The 22902-nt window shown below is 31.1% G+C and overlaps 4 protein-coding genes across 5 annotated transcripts in view; 3 read left to right on the forward strand and 1 right to left on the reverse strand.

The window, feature by feature from the left end:
- Positions 1–22902, forward strand: part of LOC125819642 (UDP-glucuronic acid decarboxylase 6-like) — a 131488-nt gene that overhangs the window by 61052 nt on the left and 47534 nt on the right. The window lies entirely within an intron of this gene.
- Positions 1608–2270, forward strand: LOC125819422 (uncharacterized). Its single transcript, XM_049498853.1, has one exon. The coding sequence runs from the start codon at positions 1608–1610 to the stop codon at positions 2268–2270; it is 663 nt and encodes a 220-aa protein (XP_049354810.1).
- LOC125819646 (dof zinc finger protein DOF3.6) lies at positions 4190–5743 on the reverse strand. Its single transcript, XM_049499110.1, has 2 exons — positions 5631–5743; positions 4190–5450 (listed from the first exon to the last, which is right to left on the reverse strand). Exons 1-2 carry the CDS (start codon positions 5682–5684, stop codon positions 4596–4598), a joined length of 909 nt encoding a protein of 302 aa, XP_049355067.1. The 5' UTR covers positions 5685–5743; the 3' UTR covers positions 4190–4595.
- LOC125819640 (geranylgeranyl transferase type-1 subunit beta) lies at positions 14317–20497 on the forward strand. The gene is made up of 11 exons (XM_049499101.1): positions 14317–14609; positions 15556–15631; positions 15729–15787; positions 15894–16033; positions 17977–18032; positions 18114–18190; positions 19012–19057; positions 19432–19556; positions 19823–19893; positions 19971–20058; positions 20174–20497. Exons 1-11 carry the CDS (start codon positions 14391–14393, stop codon positions 20321–20323), a joined length of 1107 nt encoding a protein of 368 aa, XP_049355058.1. The 5' UTR covers positions 14317–14390; the 3' UTR covers positions 20324–20497.

Below are 22902 nucleotides of genomic sequence, written 5' to 3' on the forward strand. Positions count from 1 at the left end.
CCGCTTACATAAGAAAGTCAATTGAATTAGATAATATAATGTTCAAGAAAAATGTATAATCATATGGTTGAAAATCTTGACTCTTTTTTTTTTTCTTTTTTCAAACTAGAAACTTGATTTCAAATTCACTTGCCTTGCAATTTGTTTTTTATATTGATCTAGAATCTTCTATTCTACTTATACCGATATTGATATAGAAACAATTATATTCAATTATTTGATTACTTTGGTTTCAAGAAACATATATAAAGGTTTATTGTTTTGTTATCTGAATTTGTGTCAAAAAGTTCTATTTTTGGCGTGGTAAAGTAATTTTCTATAAAAAAAAAACGACTTCTTTCTCAAGATTCGAATCCCAAATCTATGATCAAGGACACATAAATTTACCACTTCATTACAACTTTTGGTGATAATAAAAGTTTCTTTCTTTTTCTTTTTACTTTTACATGAGGCGTATAATATATGTTTTTAAACCCGAGACAATATTATTATTAAGATTCGCATCCGAGACCTGTGATAACAGATGAAAAAGCTAACCATTCCTACAACAATCTTCCTGACTAAGTATATAATCAGTTGATTTTGAAGAGAGATAAATGACTAATATAAAATGAACTCAACTAGCAAATATTTACTTTTGTTTCCCTGCAGCTTCGTAGCAAATGCAACAACGTATCTTTGTAATTTCCATCTAGGTATGTTTGGTACGGAAAAAAATATTTTTTAACAAAACATAAATGATTTTTTGAATAGCCATTCATCTTTTTACGAAATTAGAAGTTTATATTTTTGTATGATGATATGTCAAAAGCTATGCCCCACGCCCTTAAAAACGTATGCCTCGTTAGACAAAAGTTTGATTTCTAGAAGTAAATTAAAAACTAAAGAGTTGCTCATTTGAAAGACGATTAACTCCTCTTTCCATATTACTTGTAAAACTAAAATATTATATTGATGAATATAACGTCAGATAGTCTATGAAAGTTTCAGTGAAATTGCTAAACTTTGAATTAATTAACTTAGCCAAGACTTTATATATATATGATATTATAAAGTGATAGATTAGTCAATAAATACACCGCGTACTTATTTCCTTGCCTCATGTTGGTCTATCTATTAAAAAAAGACAGTTTGATATACTAAGTTTTCGTTATATATGGAATTTAGACAAATGTTGAACCATAAGAATATATTGCACTTAGCCTTACGTAAGTCTATCGATTAAAAAAAGACAATTTGGTATACCAAGGTTCAGCTATGTACGCAATTTTTTTTAAAAAGAGTCGAATCACAAGGATGTATTGTATACTTAGCGGCCTTATGTAAATTTATCTATTAAAAACAGTCTGATATATCAAGCTTTCGCTATGCACGGAATTCAGAAAAGAATCGGATCGGACTACATGGATGTATACTCTTATGTGTAAGTCTATATAAGTATTTCAAAAAGCAACTTAGAGAAATTATAACTTACAATTTCACAACTCTATTCTTAGAAAAAGAAAATAATTTTGCAATTTCAAATGGCATATTCATTAGTTTATCCAAACACATTTGCTCTCAACCTAAAAATCCATTGCAAAATTTGTGAGAAAAAATTGAAAAACATGTTGCTAAAAGTTCAAGGTGTACATTCATTGAAAATTGATGCAAAACTTGGAAATATAGTAATTTCAGGCATAGTTGATCCTGCAACAATTATAACCATGTTAGAAAAACATGGGAGAAAGGCACAACTCTTATGGGAACAAGGAATTCCGATAAAAGACAGTCCAGTCGACAAAGCATCTCGTGTTCACTCAGGATTTGAGGAAGGGCATAATTTGAAAAATGTTCAGATTATCACGCAATCTAATAAAGTGATTAATCCACTGAACGATCCAGATATTATGAATCAACTAGAGGAATTATCTCGAATTCCAGGATTGCAAACCATGGAGGTGACAAAAACAATTAAGTTGACTTTCCAAGGAGAACCAAGAAATGAACCTAATGACAAAATTCAGACATTTTGTACGGCTATAAATCATAGTCATAATCATCATGGATATTGTTGTGACTATGATTGCCCGCCCCAAATAGAAAATTGGGGTAGGGCGCGACCCTTCAATTGTCAACCCTTGCCTATGACACCACCACCGCTACCATCAGCTCCTCCTTTGCCTTTTGAATATTTTCAGGCACCACCACCATCAGCATCATCGTCAATGCCTCACACCTATTATAGCGTCTTAAGCGATGAGAATGTAAATGGCTGCATAATTCTATGATATTTTGCTACCATATATTTATTTTTGTGTTTCATATGAATATGTGTGGTTAAGGTACAATTGTTACAAAAAGAAATTAAAAAAGCTTTTGAATGTAATTACTTTGTAAAGTTCATGTAAAATTAGTAATGTGATAGTCTATTGGTCATGTCCTTGTAACTACTTTGTAAAATTCGTTTATTGTTGTGAAAATATTATCGTTTTGTAAAAAATTTAAGGGTATCATTTCTTTGACTCAAGAATTTATGAAAAACTGTTTTTTCTATGTATACGATATAGGAATAAGGTATGTGTACACTTTATTCTTTTCAGACTCCACAGTCATCGTCGTTAATCTCTTTGTTGGAAACTAATTATATGGTGTACAGATTATAAATGTTTAATATTAGCTATTATGAGTGTATATTTTATTTATCACATCTTTTATCAAATTTCTTGCTCCGCTATGATCTTAACATATAGATAAAAATAACACTATAATCTCGACAAGTAGTGGGGCTAGAGGAAGTACGTGATGGGATGAAGATGCTTTTTTGACTGTTGCTTTGTGAAGCTTTATTCTTAGTAAAATTTATTAGTCTTGGTTATTGCAAAAGCAAATTCCATTCAGATTCCTTCCTTTAAAAAAAATTAAAAAAATTAAACGTTTATTTTTTTAAAAAAAACAACTTATAATCTAAAACGAGTACAATAGTACTTTATAATTATAAATTATTTCGTTAGATGTAACATTAGAAGTTTAAAATATCTTGTTTCTCTTTAGGATACACATATATTACTAAAAAGAAAAGAATATTACATAAATAAAAATAAACCGAAGGAGTTAAAGAATGAAACAAACAAGATTTTTAAAAGAGAGTCTTAAACATGTCATAATATAGTATATACTCGATTACTCATATAGTTACATTATTTTTCAAAATTCGTAATCTTAAATATTCTAAGCTAGTAAATTAATAAAATTACATAAATTAGAATAGATGAAGCAGATAAACGACAACTCTTAACTTCAACTAACGTGAGATTCAAAAATAGATATAACTCTGTATTTTGTACGAAGTATCAATAATGAGGCTATTACTTTTTCTATTAGCATTGTTTTGCGTGCAAAATTTGGGGTTTTTGGCTTTTCCTTCTGTTCATCTCTCTATTCAATACATACAACAAACAAACAAGTACTACAAATAGTAGTTATAGTATATAACAAGAGAATGATAAATTATTATTTTTTAATGGAAACTGAAAAAAGACGTGATGTAGTGGATGATCGAGATAGCTTTTTTTTAGTTAGAGATTTTAATTTTAAGCTTTGGTATATATAAGAAATGTTTCTCTCAAATAAGTCATATTTCAATTCGAATTCAAATTAATCAAACACTAATACAAATACTAAACACCGAATTGAGAAAAAGTATGAGGTGAATTTGTAGCATTTAATGAACAAAGTTTGGACGGTTAGTTAAGTATCCGTTGCTCTGATTGGCTAAGCAATCATCACTGACAGTGCCACATGAATAGTAAATATATCCTGCAATTACGAGGTATAAATAAGATCTGCATATATTGTACTTTCTTCAAATTTGAGGGGTTCTATCCAATACAATTAAATTCGTTATTTTCAACTTGAATTATATAATAAAGTGAAAATGTAATGTTAATATAATGAGTTGATTTATGTTATGTATATATGTGTTATTCTGGCCTACTAAATCAAAAGAGTTTTAAGATAATTTACATGAATTTAAGGTAAGTTTTTGAGTTCAACTGAATTTATTATTTTTACTCGACTACTATATAATAATAATAATAATAGTAAGATCATATAGCTAATTAATCTAAACTCAATATATAATCAAGTCATTTAGTACAGTGCATTGGATTACATCTCTTAGAATCACAATCATCAACTTCATGTTAGATGATGCTTGAAGATCTTGAATGGATCAAATTTTCAAAACAATAATACTACATTTTTCAAACACAATACTCAAAAAAACAAACAATGAGAACAAGAAATTAGAAACCTACCATTAAAGCTTTGAGAATTTTGTAGAAGCAACTCGAAATGAATGTTCTACTTGCTCGTTATAAGCCTGGATGAGCAGAGTTTTCCAATAAGTAGGAACATGTATAGAAGTTAAACGAAAAGCTCAAGTTTGTTGCATATAAGTCTTGATAGGCAAAGTAATCTGGTACTGAGAGACAGTAGGTACACATGTGACATAATGTGTACAAAAGTTGGCCAGGACGTCACCATTATCCGAAGAAAATAAGAACTACTCAAGCAGCTTGATAGGGTTTTCTCTTGAAGATGGATCAAGAAAATCACAATAGTTGGCTAGTGGAAGTACTAGAAATATTATAATTTGTCCAAAATTGATTAACCCCCAAATTGTTATTTCTTTGTAAATTCATCCCTTGTGTACTAGTACTACTTTTATTCTCTTCCACTTTCACATTTTCCAAATCATGATGACTAATCCCAAATTCACTATAAATTGGATATAGATTACTAGGTTGTTCTAAGGGGGAGAAGAAAGAAAATTGTTGCATTTGTTGATGTCTAAATTGGTCCACAAATGTTGCATCACCCTCATGAGGTTGAATTTCTCCAAAATTCAAACCATTTTGTGTAGAATTGAAGTGATTGAAATTATGAAAAGGGGTATTCAAGAATGACAAATGTGTACTTGGAGGAGGAAAATGGCTAGGAAAAGTAATAGTAGTAGTACTATTAGAAGTAATAATTGGGACATTTCTTGATCTTTCACTTCTAATTGGGGATTTTGATGATCTAGTTCTTTTACTACTTGATCTCTTGTTGTTCCTCCTACATCCACCTCCCACGGGGACGTTCCTCAGAGCGCCACCTCTAGTCCAATACCTCCGACAAGTCTTGCAAAAATGACGAGGTTGAGAAAGGTTGTAGTTGTTGAAGTAACAAAACTTAGTGTTTGTGGACTCACAACGTGGACAATTTAAGGCCGTCTCTGGTTGTGTTATCTTTGCTAGCCTGGCTCGTTCTGTTATCGAGCCAGACCTAATTGAGCCAGCTGGACCACCACCTCCTCCTGGTGATGTTGTTGCTTCTGGAGGTGGCAAAACAGCTGGCGAGAGTTGAGAGGAGTTCCCATTAGTAACACCGAGTTGTTGTTGTTGTTGTTGATGATGATTTCCTTGCTACAAATTTTGCAAGAGAGAAGAAAAATCAAATACTATTATATGGTGTAATAGTATATTCAATTAAGGATTTTTGGAAAATTAAAGAAAGTGGGAACATTTATCTTTTCCCCCAATATTTTTATTTTTTATTTTTTGTGATGAAGAAGCTAATATAGATGAATATAAATTCTTATTTACCTCATGATGCCAATTGGGAGGATCTAGATAGAAAGGAATAGATGAGAAAGCCATTAATATTGTACTAGTTGATGCTCCAAATATTTCTCTCTTTTGTAAAAGTTTGATATATAGTGGAGAATATCACACTAGTGGGAATTAAAGAAAGAAAGTTAAGCAAAGAAGAAAGACCAAAAGAGAGAAGAAATATAAAGGAAGAAACTTTATTTAATTATATTTTTCTTTTCATTTTGCTTCACTTAATTAGCTTGTAAATATTAGGGTTTGAACAAGGATATATATAGTTACATTCTTTTATGATGTCTAGTTTCAATCATGAAAGAGACATACGATTATTATTTTTAGAGTTAAAAGTTAATTATTAGTACTGTCAAGTCATTTAAAAGATATTTATAATTAGTAAGCCTCCTTAATAATATCGTATTTATAATATTGAAAATAAAAGAGGCTAATTATATTGCTAAAATAGATCAAGATAACTTGAACTGATGATGTATATATAACTTAATTATACTAATTCTTTTATGAGTCAAGTAGTAGAAATTTCTTTTGATAATATGTGATCGTAAAACATACTTTATTATCACATTAAACACTTGAGAAATTTCTAAAAAGTGTTTAGCCCTTTGTGATGTGAAAATGAACTAGTCGAGTCATATAACTAGCTAGTGATTAATCGTGAACACGAAATCATGATCACAAAAAAGTGGAGAGCATTAGTAGACCATGCATGATGCATATTTATGAGATCAAGCTAAAATATTGCTTATATTCAAACAAGAAACCCTAAATTCTAATATAACACACACACACATTTATGTAGATATATATAAGCGTTTACTAATATGAGATATTAGTTGAGATTCTTCCATTTTTAACTAGAAATTTTAGGTTCAAATCTTAGGAATGAAAACAATCTTATTAGTAGTGCGCTCCCTCCAGAAATGGGACATGCAACACACAAATCCTAAATGAATTAGACTTAATGCAGATACTGAATATAAAATCGAAAACTATATAAACGTTTGATTTTAAAAAGGAAAAGGCAAACGCTGGTGGGATGTCACCATCAAAAGTATCTTTCTTTCTTTTCTCCTTGTTTCCTATGCTTCTTTTATGTACATAAACAAAACCCACTCTCAAATGTGTGTAAATTTAAATTACACATATAACACTACTAAAAAAAAATGTAAATTTTCGACGAACATTTCCATCGAAACACTATTAAAAACATGGTCGAAAACACGTACCCTTATAGAGGGGGCGTGTAGATGGGTTAATTATTTTATTATATATATATTACTATATAAGAAGAGGGAATAACTACTATATAATTACTATATAAGAAGAGGGAATAACTACTATATAAGAAGTCAACATGTGTTCCAATAAGAAGAGGGAATAACTAATATATATTTTACTATATAAGAAGAGGGAATAACTACTATATAAGAAGTCAACATGTGTTCCAATAAGAAGAGGGAATAACTAATATATTTATAAAAAAAATGACATATAAAATGAAATGGAGAGAGTATTAGTTTTTGAAAATGAAAAAGGACAAAACACATATAAAATTAAAAGACATATAAAAAAAAGTTGGTTTAACTCTCAAACATAAAAAGTAACATATGTTATTAAAAACTTTAATAAAAAGTACTATAATTTACAATAAATAATAACTTAAAATATCTACAAGACAACAAAAAAAAGACTAATTTTTGTACTGCTTGTGTCACATAAATTAGGATTCGGATGATTTTAAACTTTTAATTTTGGTTATACATTATAAAATAGCCGAAAAATTGAATGATATAATTTTTTTTAAAATAACCGAATGAATCGTCCTATCGATAACCCTAATGTTACTTCTACTCTATTTATTTTTACTTAAATTTAGAAAGATATGCTTCATTTCTACTCTCAATCTTATCGCTACATTTATTTGCTATTTAAAATTGAAATTAAAAAGACAAATGACAAATAAGTTTCTATATTAGCTCACTTATGAGCAAAATATATTATAACAATCTTTACTAATTTTATAACAATACATAGACTATACTCCCTCCGTCCCATATTAGATGGACACTTCCAACTTTACACGGTGAGTAAGAAATCATTAATACATTGGAAGACTTCACCATTTTGCCCTTTGTTTATATCAATGCACATTGAAATGAGTTACAAAAAATACACATACAATATAGGAATGGTCATATTAATTGTAGGGGTAAAATGGAAAAGAATTAATTAATTCTATCCTAATTTAATAAGTGCTCAAATAATATGAAAAAAATATTTTTAGTAAGATTCTCATCTAATATGGGACGGAGAGAGTAACAATATAACTTTATTAATGTTGGGCCCGGACAACGCCCAAACTTTCTTTACTAGTATATATATATTATACTATATGTTGAATTTCGAAAATTAAGCACATTGTCAAACTGAATAACTTAAATAAATTGAATGTTTTGCACTTAATTAGATAACCAACTTACTGTTTTAATACAACAAATCAAATTAATAATACCACTCCATTTAGTTGGTACTACATGTATGTGGCTATGATATTAAGTTAGATGTTACTTCCAAATTATGAAAGAGTTGAAACATATTATAATAAATAGTCTGGCATAATAAAGTGAGTTTAGAAAATATAATTTATAAATTTAATCACTATTGCGATTTGTTAGGCTTAATACATAACCAACTCTTTAAATTTGTCAGAATATTTTATTCAGACATTCGAACTAAGCGTTATTTCAATTAAATATCTTAACTCCTAATAAAGTATTACAATAAGATACTTCCACATTTCAAAATTTAAAATTTCTTGCATGTGTTCTCATTTGTCTGTTAGATAGTTAAGTTAAATCAAATAAAATATGTTATGTTTTTTAATTATACTCATTCGCTTCAATAAGCCGTAAATATACATTTTATATTTGAGATTGATGTGTATAATTAAAAGAGATAGATGTATATTATATCTATTTTTTTTAAGGGGGGTGGTGAAGTAAGAATCTAATTCCTTTGATTAATTAATTTAAAAAATCTAATTCCTTTGATTAATTTTTTATTTAAGGAATATATGTCTTTTGAGCTCATTTTCATGCAAAAAAAAAAAAAGTAGACCCAATTTTCTATGACATGCATTACATTATTTATTAGTTGTAAAGTAAGGCAATAACCTTTGTGCAGCTTTTTATTTTATTTTTTACATGCAATTATTTGTTCAATATATTGCTGTCACATAATTGGGACAGCTCTAGTCTGAGGGTAGATCTATCATTGAAGTTATGGATTGTAGTTATTTGCCTTTAAAATTTGAAATGTATTTCACTTTTAAATTAATAATAATAATAAATAATGTGTCGAAGAAATTGAGTTTGATTAAACTCGTAATAAATATGCTATATCCATCTCTGAATGTAGCATTATAGTAGAGTCTAGGAAGGATAAGATGTATATAAATTTTATTTCTATTTTTATGAGAAAGAGATGTTGTTTCTGATAGACCATCGGTTTAAAAAAGTACAATCAAAGAAGGATATAAGTAAAAATAGTGTATTTATTTTTATCAACTTAAATTATATATGATAACTCTATAGGAGTAACAAATGTCAACGAATATTAGCGCATTTCCAACATGAGTTGTGATGGAATGATTGAGATCTCCATCCTTAATTAGAGGTCTCGAATTCGAGTTCCTACGAATGAAAAAAGTAATGTAAGGATTACCACCGGCAGAAATTAATCATATAATGCGCGAATTCCAATTTAATATGAACCCGAATATCGAAAATCCGACATTCAATCAGTGTCATGTACTCTTTAAAATCTTAGATCTACTTTTGGTTGTTGAAACATGTTCCTCTAAATAAACCTCACGTGATTAATACATGGAGATGATTCTCATGAAGATTCCAAATTATTTGTTAACTATGAAAGCTAATGACATGATAATGTTGTTTAATGGATTTTAGAACTTTTTGCATGCATGCATTATCAGAAAAGAAGAAATAATTAATATCTCTAAATTCTAATTAGAGAATAATTAAACAACCAACTAATTTGATTCCACTGATGGACTAGTGGGTGCTTAAAGCCTTAAAGTAAATCCAGAATTTAAAATTTACGAGTTTAATCAATAAGGTTTTTTTATATTGAATGTATTGTATTTTTAAAATTGAACTCAGATTTACAATGTGTTAACTTTAGTGAATTCTTATATTAATTTATATTTCACGTTGAAAGTATTGAATTTAAGTAAATTTGATGTCATAATATTGCTAATGTATTGAAAAGTTACATGACATGTGGATATTAATACTTAGCACTTAGCTATAGTTACTAATTAACATGTATTTTAACCTTATTAATCAATTATATAAATTTTTCATAATTTGATATAAACACTTAAACAAATAAATATTGAGAAAAATTCATAAAAAATATAATATATGTGTATATTTTACATTCAACGGGATTTTTGCTATTTATATAACATCTTATCTTTTTTCTTTTTTTTTTATATCGGAGTTGTGGGGAAATTGTAGGGGTGTACATGGCCGGGTTGGTTCGGGTTTTTCTAACATCAAACCAAACCATTTGTGTCGGATTTTTAAATCTATAAACCAAACCGAACCAATTAAACTTGAGTTTTTCAACCTCGGGTTTTTCCGGTAAAGTATTCATACAAACATATAATTTACTTGTATTTTAAAATTTTCTTTAGTCCTACCAAAATACAACTATCTAAGGTGTTTCTTAAGAAAATAACACAAAATATGATATGAGTAATGACACTAAAATATCCAACAAAAAAATAATAATAATGAAATTGAGTAAAACAAATATTGCAAATTAACAAGTCATAATGAAAATGATCATAATTTAAAAGTACTAAATCATGCTAAAATAAATTTAATAAGTATTAGTTACATGACTAAATATTAAAGGAAATTAAAATTAGATTATGTATTTGAATTGTCTAAACCAATGTAAAACCAAGGAACAAATATTCAATATTATTGTCATTCTTAGTGTTGAATTGATTTTCTTTTTGCATTAGTATTAATTTGATTTTGATTTAAGCTTTATTATAATTACCAACATCTGTGTACTATAATCTTTATTGAACCATTTAGAATTCTTAGTTGCAAACTTGAAATAATATATTAAAGAGAAAATGGTCTAAAATCCCCCCAACCTATACCCGAAATCCCAACTACACACTCCAACTTTACAGGAGCCCTATCACCCACCTGAATTGTTTAAAACTGTAATAATTACACCCCTAAAAAGCCATAACCGGATATGTGTTGGCCTGTGAACTTCACGCGTTTTGCAGGTGAAAATTCTAACTAATTTATTTATTTTTTTCAATTTTTTTATAATTCCTTTCACTTTTTCCTATACTCTCCCAATTTCTTAAAATCTCTAAGGTAATTTCTTCCCCCAATTCTTTCAAATTCCTATGGAATTGTGAGAAACAAAGATGAATATCGACCTTGTTGTGAGAACAGAGGTAGGTCTTCATGGTGGTTGTCTCGGAATGGGAGAGAGATAAGAGGAGAGGGGAAGAGGAGAACAGGGTTTTGTTGGTGGTTTGGGTTTCGCTGGAGATGGCGACAGTGGTGGCTGATGGTCAAGCAGCAAAAGAGGGAGAACAAACGAAAGCACTAGCAATGCCATTAATGGAGGTCAATTGAGATTGAATCCTTTCATTTATTAATTGAAATTTGAGATTGATAATTAAAGGATCTACAAAAAAAAAGGAAAAAAAACATTCTCATTAGGGAGTTCAATTGAATTTGATGTAAACCCAATTTAATTTTTGTATGAGAATTTGGTCTTTGTTGCTATGGAGAAGAAACAATGGTTTATTTTAAGGGTGGAGAAGATGACTATTTTCTCAGAAATTTTCGTCAAAATTCACCTTCTAACGCGCCTAGAGGAGGTGAGAACACCTCCTACGACAGGTCAGCGTTTAAGTGTGTAGAAAATAGAGAAATATAAAGTTCAGGGGGGTTATAGGACACTCTTGAAGTTGGAGTGTGTAGTTGGGATTTCGGGTATAGGTTGGGGGAGGGGGGGGGGGGGGGGTTAGACCATTTTCTCTATATTAAAAGATAAAAACTATGATAAAGTATAAGAAATATTTAAAAATTACATCAAAGAAAATATTTTTATGTATAAAATAAAATTTTAAAATTATATATATAATGTCGGGTTGGTTTGGTCTTGGGTTGTTTATTTTTAGTTAAAACCAAACCAACCCAAATATAGTCGGGTTTTTTTTTTCCAACACCAAACCAAATCAAACCAACCACTAGTCGAGTTTTTTTTTCTCGGTTTGACTCAATATGCAGTTTGATTCTATTTTCAGTTCAGTTTTGTACGCCCCTAGGAAATTGTATCAAAGCTAAGATACAATTCTAATTGTCGTCATTAGTTGCACAATTCCTTATTTAACACGAGTAATTATGCAACAATATAACCAATTACAATGGTTAATAGAATTTAAGTTATTGGTTTGTTGCAGAGATGTATAATTTCATACTAATAACAAATAACAATATATTTACATATACATGTTTGTATACATGCGCGGGGCCCACTCCTATCATTTCTATTTTTCTTCGTATTTCATATTCAATGAGCCCACTTCCTTTACTTTTCTCTTTAAGTTAGGATGAAATTTCTAATTTCAAACTATCCAATAATATGTATGATTCAATTGTGTATCAATCTTTCTTTTACAACTTCAATGACAAGTAATTTTTGTACATCCAGAAATGATTTTTCTTAGTACTTCACTTTTTACCATTTCAAGAATTAATTTTTCAAACATTCATTTTTGCTTAGCTTATTCTATTAGCAGAAGAACACATAGTTATGGTGACCCAAGTGAGTAAAAATTGACAATCTTTTTAATCTTGAGGGGCAGATCTAGTGATGAAGAGGAGAAAAGTATTTTCACGACTCTTCTTAGAGGGAGGAGGAAAATAATGCGTGTACGTTTTCGGCAATTTTATATTTATGAGTTGAAGAGGGAAATAACTTATATTATGGACATCGACAAGGAGAAGAAATTTCAAACCTTATCGATGAATTTCCGTACCCAAAAATGTTATAATTTTTTATAGGGGAGAAAAATTTCGAACACTAAATTTGAAATCAGAGAGCATTAGAGAGGATTACGAACCCCACAACATAACATCAGGCTTTCAAATGAAAGATACCATTGGAAGCTTTGAAATGGAAGATGATAAAACTTAAGCTTTGAAAATGGCAGAAAAGAGGAAGAAGAAAGAAGATTTTTTCGAGAAAATGGCCAAAAAATGCAAGCTACAACTGGCAGCCTTGATTTTAGGTTGATTTCATCTTACACATGGATTTAAAATGCAGATTATATGCTTTAGATAAGTTCTTACGCGCCTAAGGAAAGTGCATTCATCTTCTTGGACATGTCAGCATTTAAGGGCTACAAATTATTAAAAATAAAAGGTTCAGGGGATAATAGGACTCTCGTGAAGTAGTGGTGTGTAGTTGGGAATTGACTAATAGGTTAGAGGGTCATTTTGCCTTTATCTCTCTCTTTCTCTCTATCAGAGTTGTCCTAATAATTTTGGGAAACAAATATATTATCCTTCTAGAACCGGGAGAACCTTTTCCTTATTCAATTAGGACTACTTAGAATCTATATATACACGGGACGCAGTTGGTGATTCTAAGGTATTGTAAACTTTTCTTTTCTGTTCCTTTATAGTGGAAAACTCTCTCTGCTTCGTTACTTTATTTTCAAATGGGAAAAAACGATTTCTTGACTCCGAAGGCAATTGCTAACAGAATTAAAGCAAAGGGAATGCAGAAATTGCGATGGTACTGTCAAATGTGCCAAAAACAATGTCGAGATGAAAATGAATTCAACTGTCATTGCACGAGTGAGTCTCTTCAATGTCAAACGGAATTATATATATATATCAAGAATCTAAGCTGTAGCTGTCACTTGTGGTGGTACTAGTATCTATCGATCTGTTTAATTTAGATTCACGTTGTGTAGGATATGTTAAAAGAAAGACACTTTGTATTAAGAGTAACTCCATTTTCAGTGTTCAAACGAGATCTTTAGTTAAACGTGAAGAAGTCATATCACCACTTGTCTATCTCATAACAAAATAATGAAACTAGTTTTTTTTATATATTTTGTATCAAGAATTGTGCTCAGTTATGTTTATTTTGCAAAGAACACTTGAATGTACCAAAGTATAATTTTAGAAGTGAAAAGTGAATCGTAAAATAAGCTACGTACAAACCATTTTCTAAATTTGAAATACAACTTCATGTTAATTTGAAATTGAGAAAATTTTATAATTGACATATATAAGACTAATTATTATTATTAATAATTATTTTCATAGTTAACTCATTAAAGAAAAAATGTAACTTTTATGGCTAAACCACCCCTAGATTGGGTGTCATGGATGAAATGGTTTCTCCCTTAATTAAAGGTCTCAATTTCAAATTCTAATATGAAAATACGACTCCAAATGAGCCCTGCAAAATGTGAATGCAGATTAGTCAAACTACAATAGAGATACCGAACAAAGAGGGGCATAAGAGTCCAAAAACAAGGAATTTGAAAAAACTAAAAACGTAAAAAGGGCTTATGCCATTGTAACAAAAATAGTGAATACTCCGAGTCGCCGGATTTTCTCGCCGCCGGTAGTTTTCCGACTAGTCCCTACCATGGCGGAGGAAGATAATGAGTTTCTGAGCTTATCCGATCTAGAATCTGAGCTAGATTCAATCCCTATCCCTATGTTCTTCGACAGAAATCGCCATATTTGTTATTTAGAGATGATGCTTGAGCTACTACCTTCACCTTACCAATCGCAGGATATCAATCGCCTCACTCTTGCTTACTTCGTCGTCTGCGGTCTCGATATCCTTCGCTCTCTCGATCGCGTACGTATTTCTCTCGACCTTTCAGTTCACCGTCGATTAGATATCAACAATGTTTTCACTACTCTCAGAGAAGTGAAAATATTTATATTTTTGTCTATATGTAGTTAATACTGTTTTTATCAGAATTGATATCTGTATTTGCTTCTCAATCATCTACTGAAATGATTCTAATTATAAAATTGTTTTATATTGCATCTGTGCTGTTTATATGACGCTTTTATAGCCAAAATCATTGCTCGGATACCAAATGTAATGTTCTAAACAAAATGAACTCAGATAATTCAACCAAATTCAATTAATATTGCATGAAATTGAATTATCGAGCTAACCACTAATAGAATTATATCAGAAATGAGCCAAACTGCCCGACAAGGACTCGAATTACAATGAAAGCAATAAAAAACAGCTAAATGAGAAAAAATCCAGATATATGACTAATCTTCACTCCAATCACAATACTAAAATCACCACCATACCTGAAAAGATGAACCCGATGTTAGGTGAGTGATTTAGGAAGTTTCTGTGGATCACAATTGAGATTGATTGAGAAGATTGTGAGGATATAGAGAAACTAGAATTGGAGAAAGAGAGAGAAGAGAATATCATACCAGATTTATGCCTCTTCTTTCTAATTGAATTGGTTTTATATGTGATGATAGGTTTAATTTGAGTTGCTCCTTACCTTTTAATCTCAGCCATCCACCCGTACATACTAACTTTTGAATTGTTAATCCCTGTGCTAAACTTCCTTATACGCTGTTGTTTGAATAAGTAATGACTCAGCTCATTACACCCTACTTTTTAGATAGTGTAAAAATAAAATTTAATGCAGCATAATCAAATTTGAAGGTGTTTGCAAACTGGAAAAGCCTAAAACGTGATAATTATCTAATTTTTAATGTTTAGAAAAGCTGGCTAGCAGAAGTGATCTTTTTACTGACTCCAGGTTGACAAAGAAGGGGTGATTAATTGGGTTTTATCACTGCAAGCTCATCCGCAAGACGAAGCTGACTTGAGCAATGGTATGGTTCAGTTAATGTAGAGAAGCGACTTTGATTAGTCAAGCAGTCCTTAAGTTGAAAACATTAGAAATTTATTGGGACTTCTGGTTTTGTGCAGGACAATTTTATGGGTTCCATGGTTCTAGAAGTTCTCAGTTTCAACCAAATGACTATGGGGTACAAGAATGTGGTTATTATTAACTGTTAATTGTTGTTGAGGATAAAAAAACCGATCTAGAAAACTTATTCCTCTGGACTTACTCGTCTTATGGTCTGTACACAGAATGCACTCCCAAATTGCAGTCATTTGGCAAGTACTTACTGTGCACTATCCATATTGAAGACTCTTGGCTATGATTTTTCACTACTGGATTCCATGTCAATCATCAAATCAATGAAAAATCTTCAGCAACATGATGGGAGGTACTTTGTATGGCCTTACTTTCTATTGTTTTCAATTCTTTGATCAGTGCTACATTCTGAATCTAACCTAACCTCCTTATTTTGTCTCTAACAAAGTTCTTTGTTCTTTGTTACTTCATTAAAACAAAAAAGTTCTTTGTTAAACTTCAAATACCCTTGGGTCTATACGCCATTGTTTTTGCTTACTCTCGTAGCACATATGGTAGAAGGTACAATGGTAAATGCACTCTATACCCAGGCACCAACCCCATTGGTTCTCAATTTGGAGATATCATTTTCTTATCTTAAAATCAGTAACTAGTAAACTTTTGTCCTGCAAAGCATGTTGGTAAATAAAATGAATGAGACAAATAGGGATAATACTATCCGGAACTCCTACCTCAGGTAAGTGGTATACCCCTTTCTGACCTTTACAGACCACCAATTCTGTTATTAGCATTCACAAAGTGGAGCAGCACATTTCAGCTGGTGGGCGTTGTCTATTCAACCTCATATTGATTTAGCTAGAAGTCTAGAATTACAAAAAACAGACAGAACCATCTACTGGTATACTGCAACTAATGCTTAAACCCTTTTTCATTTGCATGCAATATACCATTGTAGTTCACCAGGCAAAGCTTCATTTCTTTTGTATGCTCCAAGTGAATTTTAAAACTGAAGCCCCCCATAACCAGGATCTCAGCTTGTAAGGATCATGTGGTGAGCACTGTTCTGTTTGCTAGAACCATTACATGTTCGATGAGTTACAATAAGTTTATAACTGTTCATGAATGATTGTCAAACATTAAATGGATTAATTTTTTCAAGAACACTAAAATGTTATCGAATAGGAGGATGGGCTAAAAGGTGAGTGAATGAAATAGAGGGACCAAGTGTTACTCAAGTAAGTTTGGGCTTTATTAGTAATATTGCTGGCAAGATTAACCTGTCCAACCTATTTCCTCATTCTCTTCCAGTTGCTTTTTGATATAGAATCTAGATTTGAGAGTTCTACCCTTTATTCCTGTCTCCTGAAGCTAAGAGTTTGGAGGTGTGGCATCATCAGGCTCCTTCACCCTTCCTTCTCAAGGCGACATCAACTGACCATACTGGATGACTAAATTGTATCTTTCTTTCTTTGTGTCCTGCAAAATCTATGAAGCAGAGTTAACATTTTCTTAGCTCACGACATTAACATTTTTTCAAATTGTTGTATTTACTAAAATTTCCTGAATCAGGCCCTTATCTACTATATAGGAGTATGATCTTCTTTGCTTAGTTTCTATGCAAGCATGATAAAATCCAATAGATTAGACCTACTGGAATGGGCTTGATTTAATTGGTCAACTGATTAGACATCCTTGAGAAACAACTGTGCAATGGCGAAAAAGGATTGCTTATATCTCTTATTCAGCATGTCTGGTCTCAGATTTTGTTGTTTTGTTATTTCTGAAGGTCATTAATTTTTTTCATGCATACTAAATACTAATTCAACTATCCTGGAGTATGTGCCCCGAAAAGAAACAAGTATAAAAAGGAAAAGAAGGGAACCAAAGAAAAAGGACAAAGGATTAATAATTTAAAAATAAAAAGGAAAGTGCTGAAAGTACTTAAGCCATGGTAATTTTGCATCTCTTTATGTATAAAGGCATTAAACAATTGCCGTTGGAAAGCTAGGACATACAGATTGTTATATGCATCATTGATTCTGCCAATACCTCTTGAGAGCTATACCATTAGATGCATCTTTTACATACAAATATTGATAAAGCTCCTGTACACATGTCCCAACTGTGAAATTAGTATGTCATATTTCTTTCACTCCCATTTCCTTATCCACAACAAATTGAAAAACTTTGACATGCAAAAGAGTGTGCCACAATATTGACCTCAGAAGATTTGGGTGTTTATTCCTATTTAGGTTTTTTTTTATTAACTACTGCTTTTTTTTCTTCAACTTCCAGCTTTATGCCCATTCATAGCGGGGCAGAGACAGACCTCCGCTTTGTATATTGTGCAGGTATGATGATACTCTGCTATTGAGCTTATTGAACTTAAATACTTTTAGAATGAAAATTGATTTTGCTGACCTGCATACCAGCGGCAATCTCTTCCATGTTGGAAAACTGGAGTGGCATTGACAAAGAGAAAGCCAAAGAGTACATAATAAACTGTCAGGTATATGAGCATCTGTTTTCGCTAAATTTCTTGTTCTGTATCTTTGATATAGTTAGCGCTCAGGTGATGTGAACTTAAATAAATAAATGATATCTCATATTTGGCATATAGAAATTCATTCCTATTACTCCCTCTGTCCACAATTGTTTGTCAGGGTAAGGTCATGCACATCCCTCAAGGAAAATTTAATACAAGGTGTAATTTGACTAATATAATCCTACTATATCAAGAATACCAAAAGTCCACATAACTTTTCAATTGACCTACACAATCATTAAGGGCAAAATTGGAAAAAAGTGACTAATTATTTCTTGATTGTTTAAATTGACAATTAATCTTGAACATCTATTTTTAGTATACCTGCCAAACAATTGTGGACGGAGGGAGTACCAACATTACTGTGTTTAGTTTATTGGCTGTAAACAAACCCAGTTAAGTATTTATTTTTATATAGTTGAGGTGCGCAATCTGTCATAGACAGGACTGTTATTAGGGAATTTTCTTACTTCCACAGAGAACGTTTGAGCATTCACATCCTTATTTTGAAATTTAGATTTTGTTCAATATTTGTGTATTCTCAATTGCAATTTAAGTCTGCCACCTGAAAAACCTCTTGAAACTCTTCAGGATTAAAGGTCTTAGAAATGGTTAAGTATTATAAATGACGCCCTTATGATAAATAAGTTTCTCATTCCTTAGATTATTGATGAGGAGTGAATGTTATAGATTCATCACTTGAGTTTTCATATCACTAGAGTTTTCTTTTGCACTGATTCTTGGTAATGCTTCTCATGTCAAATATTGTTGTCTGGTTCATGCAGTCATACGATGGTGGCTTTGGTTTAACTCCTAGTTCAGAATCACATGGTGAGTGAATACTCCCATTGATGCATCTTGTTAGATCCCATATTAGGCAGTTAAGTGGCTCCTTCCATTTGCTGGGAAGTATGTGTATCATTCAATAGGATGATATGCGATAAACATCATCCAATCCAGCTTGTCAAAAAGAAAAAAAAAAGATAAATAGATAAGCGCATCTTTGAATGTTTCCTTCCTTCTATGGGCAGCCTCTCAATCGGATTACATATTTTAAATATCTTGAACTGCTTATCCTTCATCTCTCTTTTATGATCTTTTCCTTTTATCAACTTGGGTCAAAAGTTGAAGTGGTAGAGTGAAAGATGGTTCATTTTCCTATTAATATAATAGTTCTCATAGAGGGTGATTGTTTAGTATCACAGGTGGTGCCACTTTTTGTGCGGTTGCATCTCTCAGATTGATGGGATTAATTGAAGATGATATATTATCGAAGAATGTCTCCTCTTGTTTCATAAACGTGCCCTTGCTTCTAGACTGGTGCCTACAGGTAAAATTTCATCGAATACTGTATGAAGTTCTTATTTTGCTCTGCTACATATGCTTTTCAGTATTCCTCCAAAGATTAAACGTATAGGATTTAAAGATATCAGATAACAAACGGTAAAGAAAGTGTAATGTAGAACAAAGTAAGGAAGTAGGAAAAAAGAACTCCGGCAGCGATGACTATTTGTCAAATTCAATCCTTTGATGGAGAAATTGTCCATACCATCTTTCTGTCTTGCATTTGGTGTAACTCAATGTTGCTTCTTGCAGAGACAGGCAACGACTGATGGTGGATTCCAAGGTAGACTAAACAAAGCTACTGACACCTGTTATGCTTTCTGGTGAGTTCGAATTGCTTTATCTTCAATAGATATCATTTTTATTTCTTCTGGCCTGACAAGTTGATATCCTTGATTAGGGTGGGAGGAATTCTAAAGATCTTAGGGGCTCACAAGCTCATAGACCATGAAGGCTTACGTAAATTTCTTTTCACCTGTCAATCCCAGGTGCTTTGGCTTCTCCTCTTTCTTTTATCTCATCTATGATTGCTTGAACATTAGCACAGACTTTTTTTCAGCTTGCTAAAATTCAAACCTTTTTTTTTTTTTTTTTGTTCTACAGTATGGTGGTTTTGGTAAGACTCCGGAGCAGCTGCCAGATCTTTATCATGCCTATTATGGATTTTGTGCATTTAGTCTGTTAGAGGAACCCGACCTCAATTCAATCTGCACTGAACTGGGTACAACAATTGGACCTGTGCAGCTGCTATGAATCTCGCCTTGCGCTCATGATCACAATGATTTTCAAGGCCCAGGTACAATTAAGTTGCTTCGAGATAGAAGTATTGATACTTTTTATCTATTTCTTTTAGTCTTTTCTGTGTATTATTAAACTATAGCATATTTGATTCAAGATGTTTTTTGGCATTGATGATACAGCTTTATACCTTGTTTTGTTCATTACCTTTGAAAGTGATCACCTAATTATTGTAGCATTTTTAACATTCTGCTCCGATATGTTAATGATAGTGGCTTTGTCACAAGTAGTCGCCTATCTAATAATTGATTTGTCTAGTGGTAAGAGCGTACCGCGTGATATGTGGGTTAAGTGCATGTCACGGATTTGGATCCTGCCAACAAAAGCTTAGTATTTAAGTGGAGGATAGTAAGTGGACTCATTATCCACCAAGTTTTCAATCTTGCACAATTGGCCTTGGGGATCTCTTGGTTATCCAAAAATTTTTTTGAATTTGATCATGTATCACAGCACTTTGTGGGATTATACAAGGTATGTTGTTGTATCATGGGTTGTGGTGTAAATGGGTCCCGTGACCCCCTCCAGACCATGTGGGGCGGTGATGACAAGTTTCAAACAGACGACCTCATGGGTGCAAGGTGGGGCTCACAATCATCAATCCACAATCAAGTAAGGTCATTTAACTCATATGTAGGTTAATACATTTGATAAAATTTTCGGTCCTCTCGTCTTCAAATCTTGGGTCCACGTTTGCATGTAAAGCCCATTTAAAGGAGGAAACCCTTTTTATCCTAATATTTTCATTTTCAAGATACAAATTTTAAGACTTTTGATCAAGGATGGAGGGATGATAATGTTCGTTCCACCATAACCTTACTTATTTCCTTATTTTTTTTCAAGATGTCTATTTCATTTTTATTTGACACTATATAGTAATATTTTCATTTGTACTATATAATATAATAATATATTTTAAAAAAAGGTTGGTAAAGGCAAATGGACCAAATGATTCTTTAAGGTGAATTTTACCTTTCGGCCTGCGACACGAGATATAATCACGGGTAAGTGTACATGTTTGTTCTTTACAGAAAATGCCAATTTTTCACCACTCTCCACAATTTATTATTTTCATCTCTCCTACTTTTGTCATTATGTTTTAGTTGGTACTTTATCTCTGGTCCAACTTTATATAATCACTAAAAATAAAAGGTACTTAAAGAAACAACAATTTGTTAATTCCAAATTTTGATACACATGTATCTACATAGAGATGTGATTGAAAAGAGTCGAATCGATCACGCTTGATAATTGAAAAAAGAATAACAAAATTAGTATTTGATCGAAAAAAAAGTAAGGTTATAGACATCATAATCATCTATCTAAATCATTTCGTGGCAGTGGGGCTTCAAACATTCAAAATATATTGAGATCATTGAAAATGACATAGCATTCCTGGTGATAGTTATCACCTTTTATCATTAAATAGGGATGTTGAATTTGAGTTAGAAGAATGGAGACTATTTTGATAAAGAATGTTTTATCAGATTTTGAGTTTGAACAATAAAAATAGATTCTTTTCATGTGAATTTATTTGATGCAAATTCTTCATTAGAGACTCTTTCTATCTCATAGTGAATTTATTCGATGCAAATTTAAATTAGTCAGATTAATAGATTTCAGATGTTAATTGGTGAGTATTTAAAGGGAAAAGGGTATTTATTTTAATTTTAAACTTTATTTACTAGAGGGGAAAATCTAAAATGTGAAAAAGGAAGGCTTTTCTTGATCTCTTTGTCTGAGTTAGAAAAAAAAATGAAAATGCATAAACCCAAAAAAATCAAGAAAGTGCTTTTGTGGTGGGTCAATCAATTTTCAAATGAAAATTATACATGTGTTAAAGAAAAGAAATTAGTGAAAGATCATTATGATTCAAGAGCATGCATAAAAAGATGGGGAAGATTATGACTTGTAAATGAGATATTACACAAAGCAATATGGAAAGTAAAAAAACTTCAACCCAAACCACAATATACTCGGGGGTCGTTTGGTTTGAATATGAGTTATGATAGGATAAGTTATGTTGGATAAGTTATGATGGGATAAGTTGTCCTGAGATTATTTCTTATTGAGTGTTTGGTTGATTGTATTCAAAATAATATATATTGATAAATTTTAAGAACAAGTTGTTTGTTTACAAAATTACCCTTCACTTTATTTAAACTTTTTAATTTTTTCTTTGCAAGCTTTAGTGAATAATTTTTAAAATAAATTTTTTATTTTATTTAACTTAAATATTTTTGTTCATGTATTCCCATGATAAGTACCATGTGTATTTAAAAATATAATTTTTTTCTTATTTAGCTTAAAAATAGAACTTCCCTCTTAAGTTTATTAAAGAGAAGAAAATTTATGAGAAATCAAAATAAAATAAACATAAGAATTAGTCAAATAAATTCATAATAAAAATTATATTTATATAGTATAATTTTTTAATAGAAAAATATGTATAATTATCATAAAAATAAGGAGTAGTAAATATTATTATACATGGTATTAAAAAAAATGTAAATATACATAAATGTGAAAAATGATGT

The sequence above is a fragment of the Solanum verrucosum genome, unplaced genomic scaffold (genome assembly GCF_900185275.1).
Source record: "Solanum verrucosum unplaced genomic scaffold, falcon-dt-bn FXZP01000255.1, whole genome shotgun sequence".
Taxonomy (NCBI): Eukaryota; Viridiplantae; Streptophyta; class Magnoliopsida; order Solanales; family Solanaceae; genus Solanum; species Solanum verrucosum.

What these genes read in the sequence shown, in the direction of transcription:
- LOC125819422 (XM_049498853.1), top strand. Translation starts at nt 1,608, where the DNA reads ATGTTGCTAAAAGTTCAAGGTGTACATTCATTGAAAATTGATGCAAAA.
- LOC125819646 (XM_049499110.1), bottom strand. Translation starts at nt 5,684, where the DNA reads ATGGCTTTCTCATCTATTCCTTTCTATCTAGATCCTCCCAATTGGCAT. An exon ending in CTCCCAATTGGCATCATGAG is followed by an intron (nt 5,451 to 5,630) that starts GTAAATAAGAAT and finishes CAAAATTTGTAG; the next exon opens with CAAGGAAATCATCATCAACA.
- LOC125819640 (XM_049499101.1), top strand. Translation starts at nt 14,391, where the DNA reads ATGGCGGAGGAAGATAATGAGTTTCTGAGCTTATCCGATCTAGAATCT. An exon ending in CCGCTTTGTATATTGTGCAG is followed by an intron (nt 18,033 to 18,113) that starts GTATGATGATAC and finishes CCTGCATACCAG; the next exon opens with CGGCAATCTCTTCCATGTTG. An exon ending in TTTTCACCTGTCAATCCCAG is followed by an intron (nt 20,059 to 20,173) that starts GTGCTTTGGCTT and finishes TTTGTTCTACAG; the next exon opens with TATGGTGGTTTTGGTAAGAC.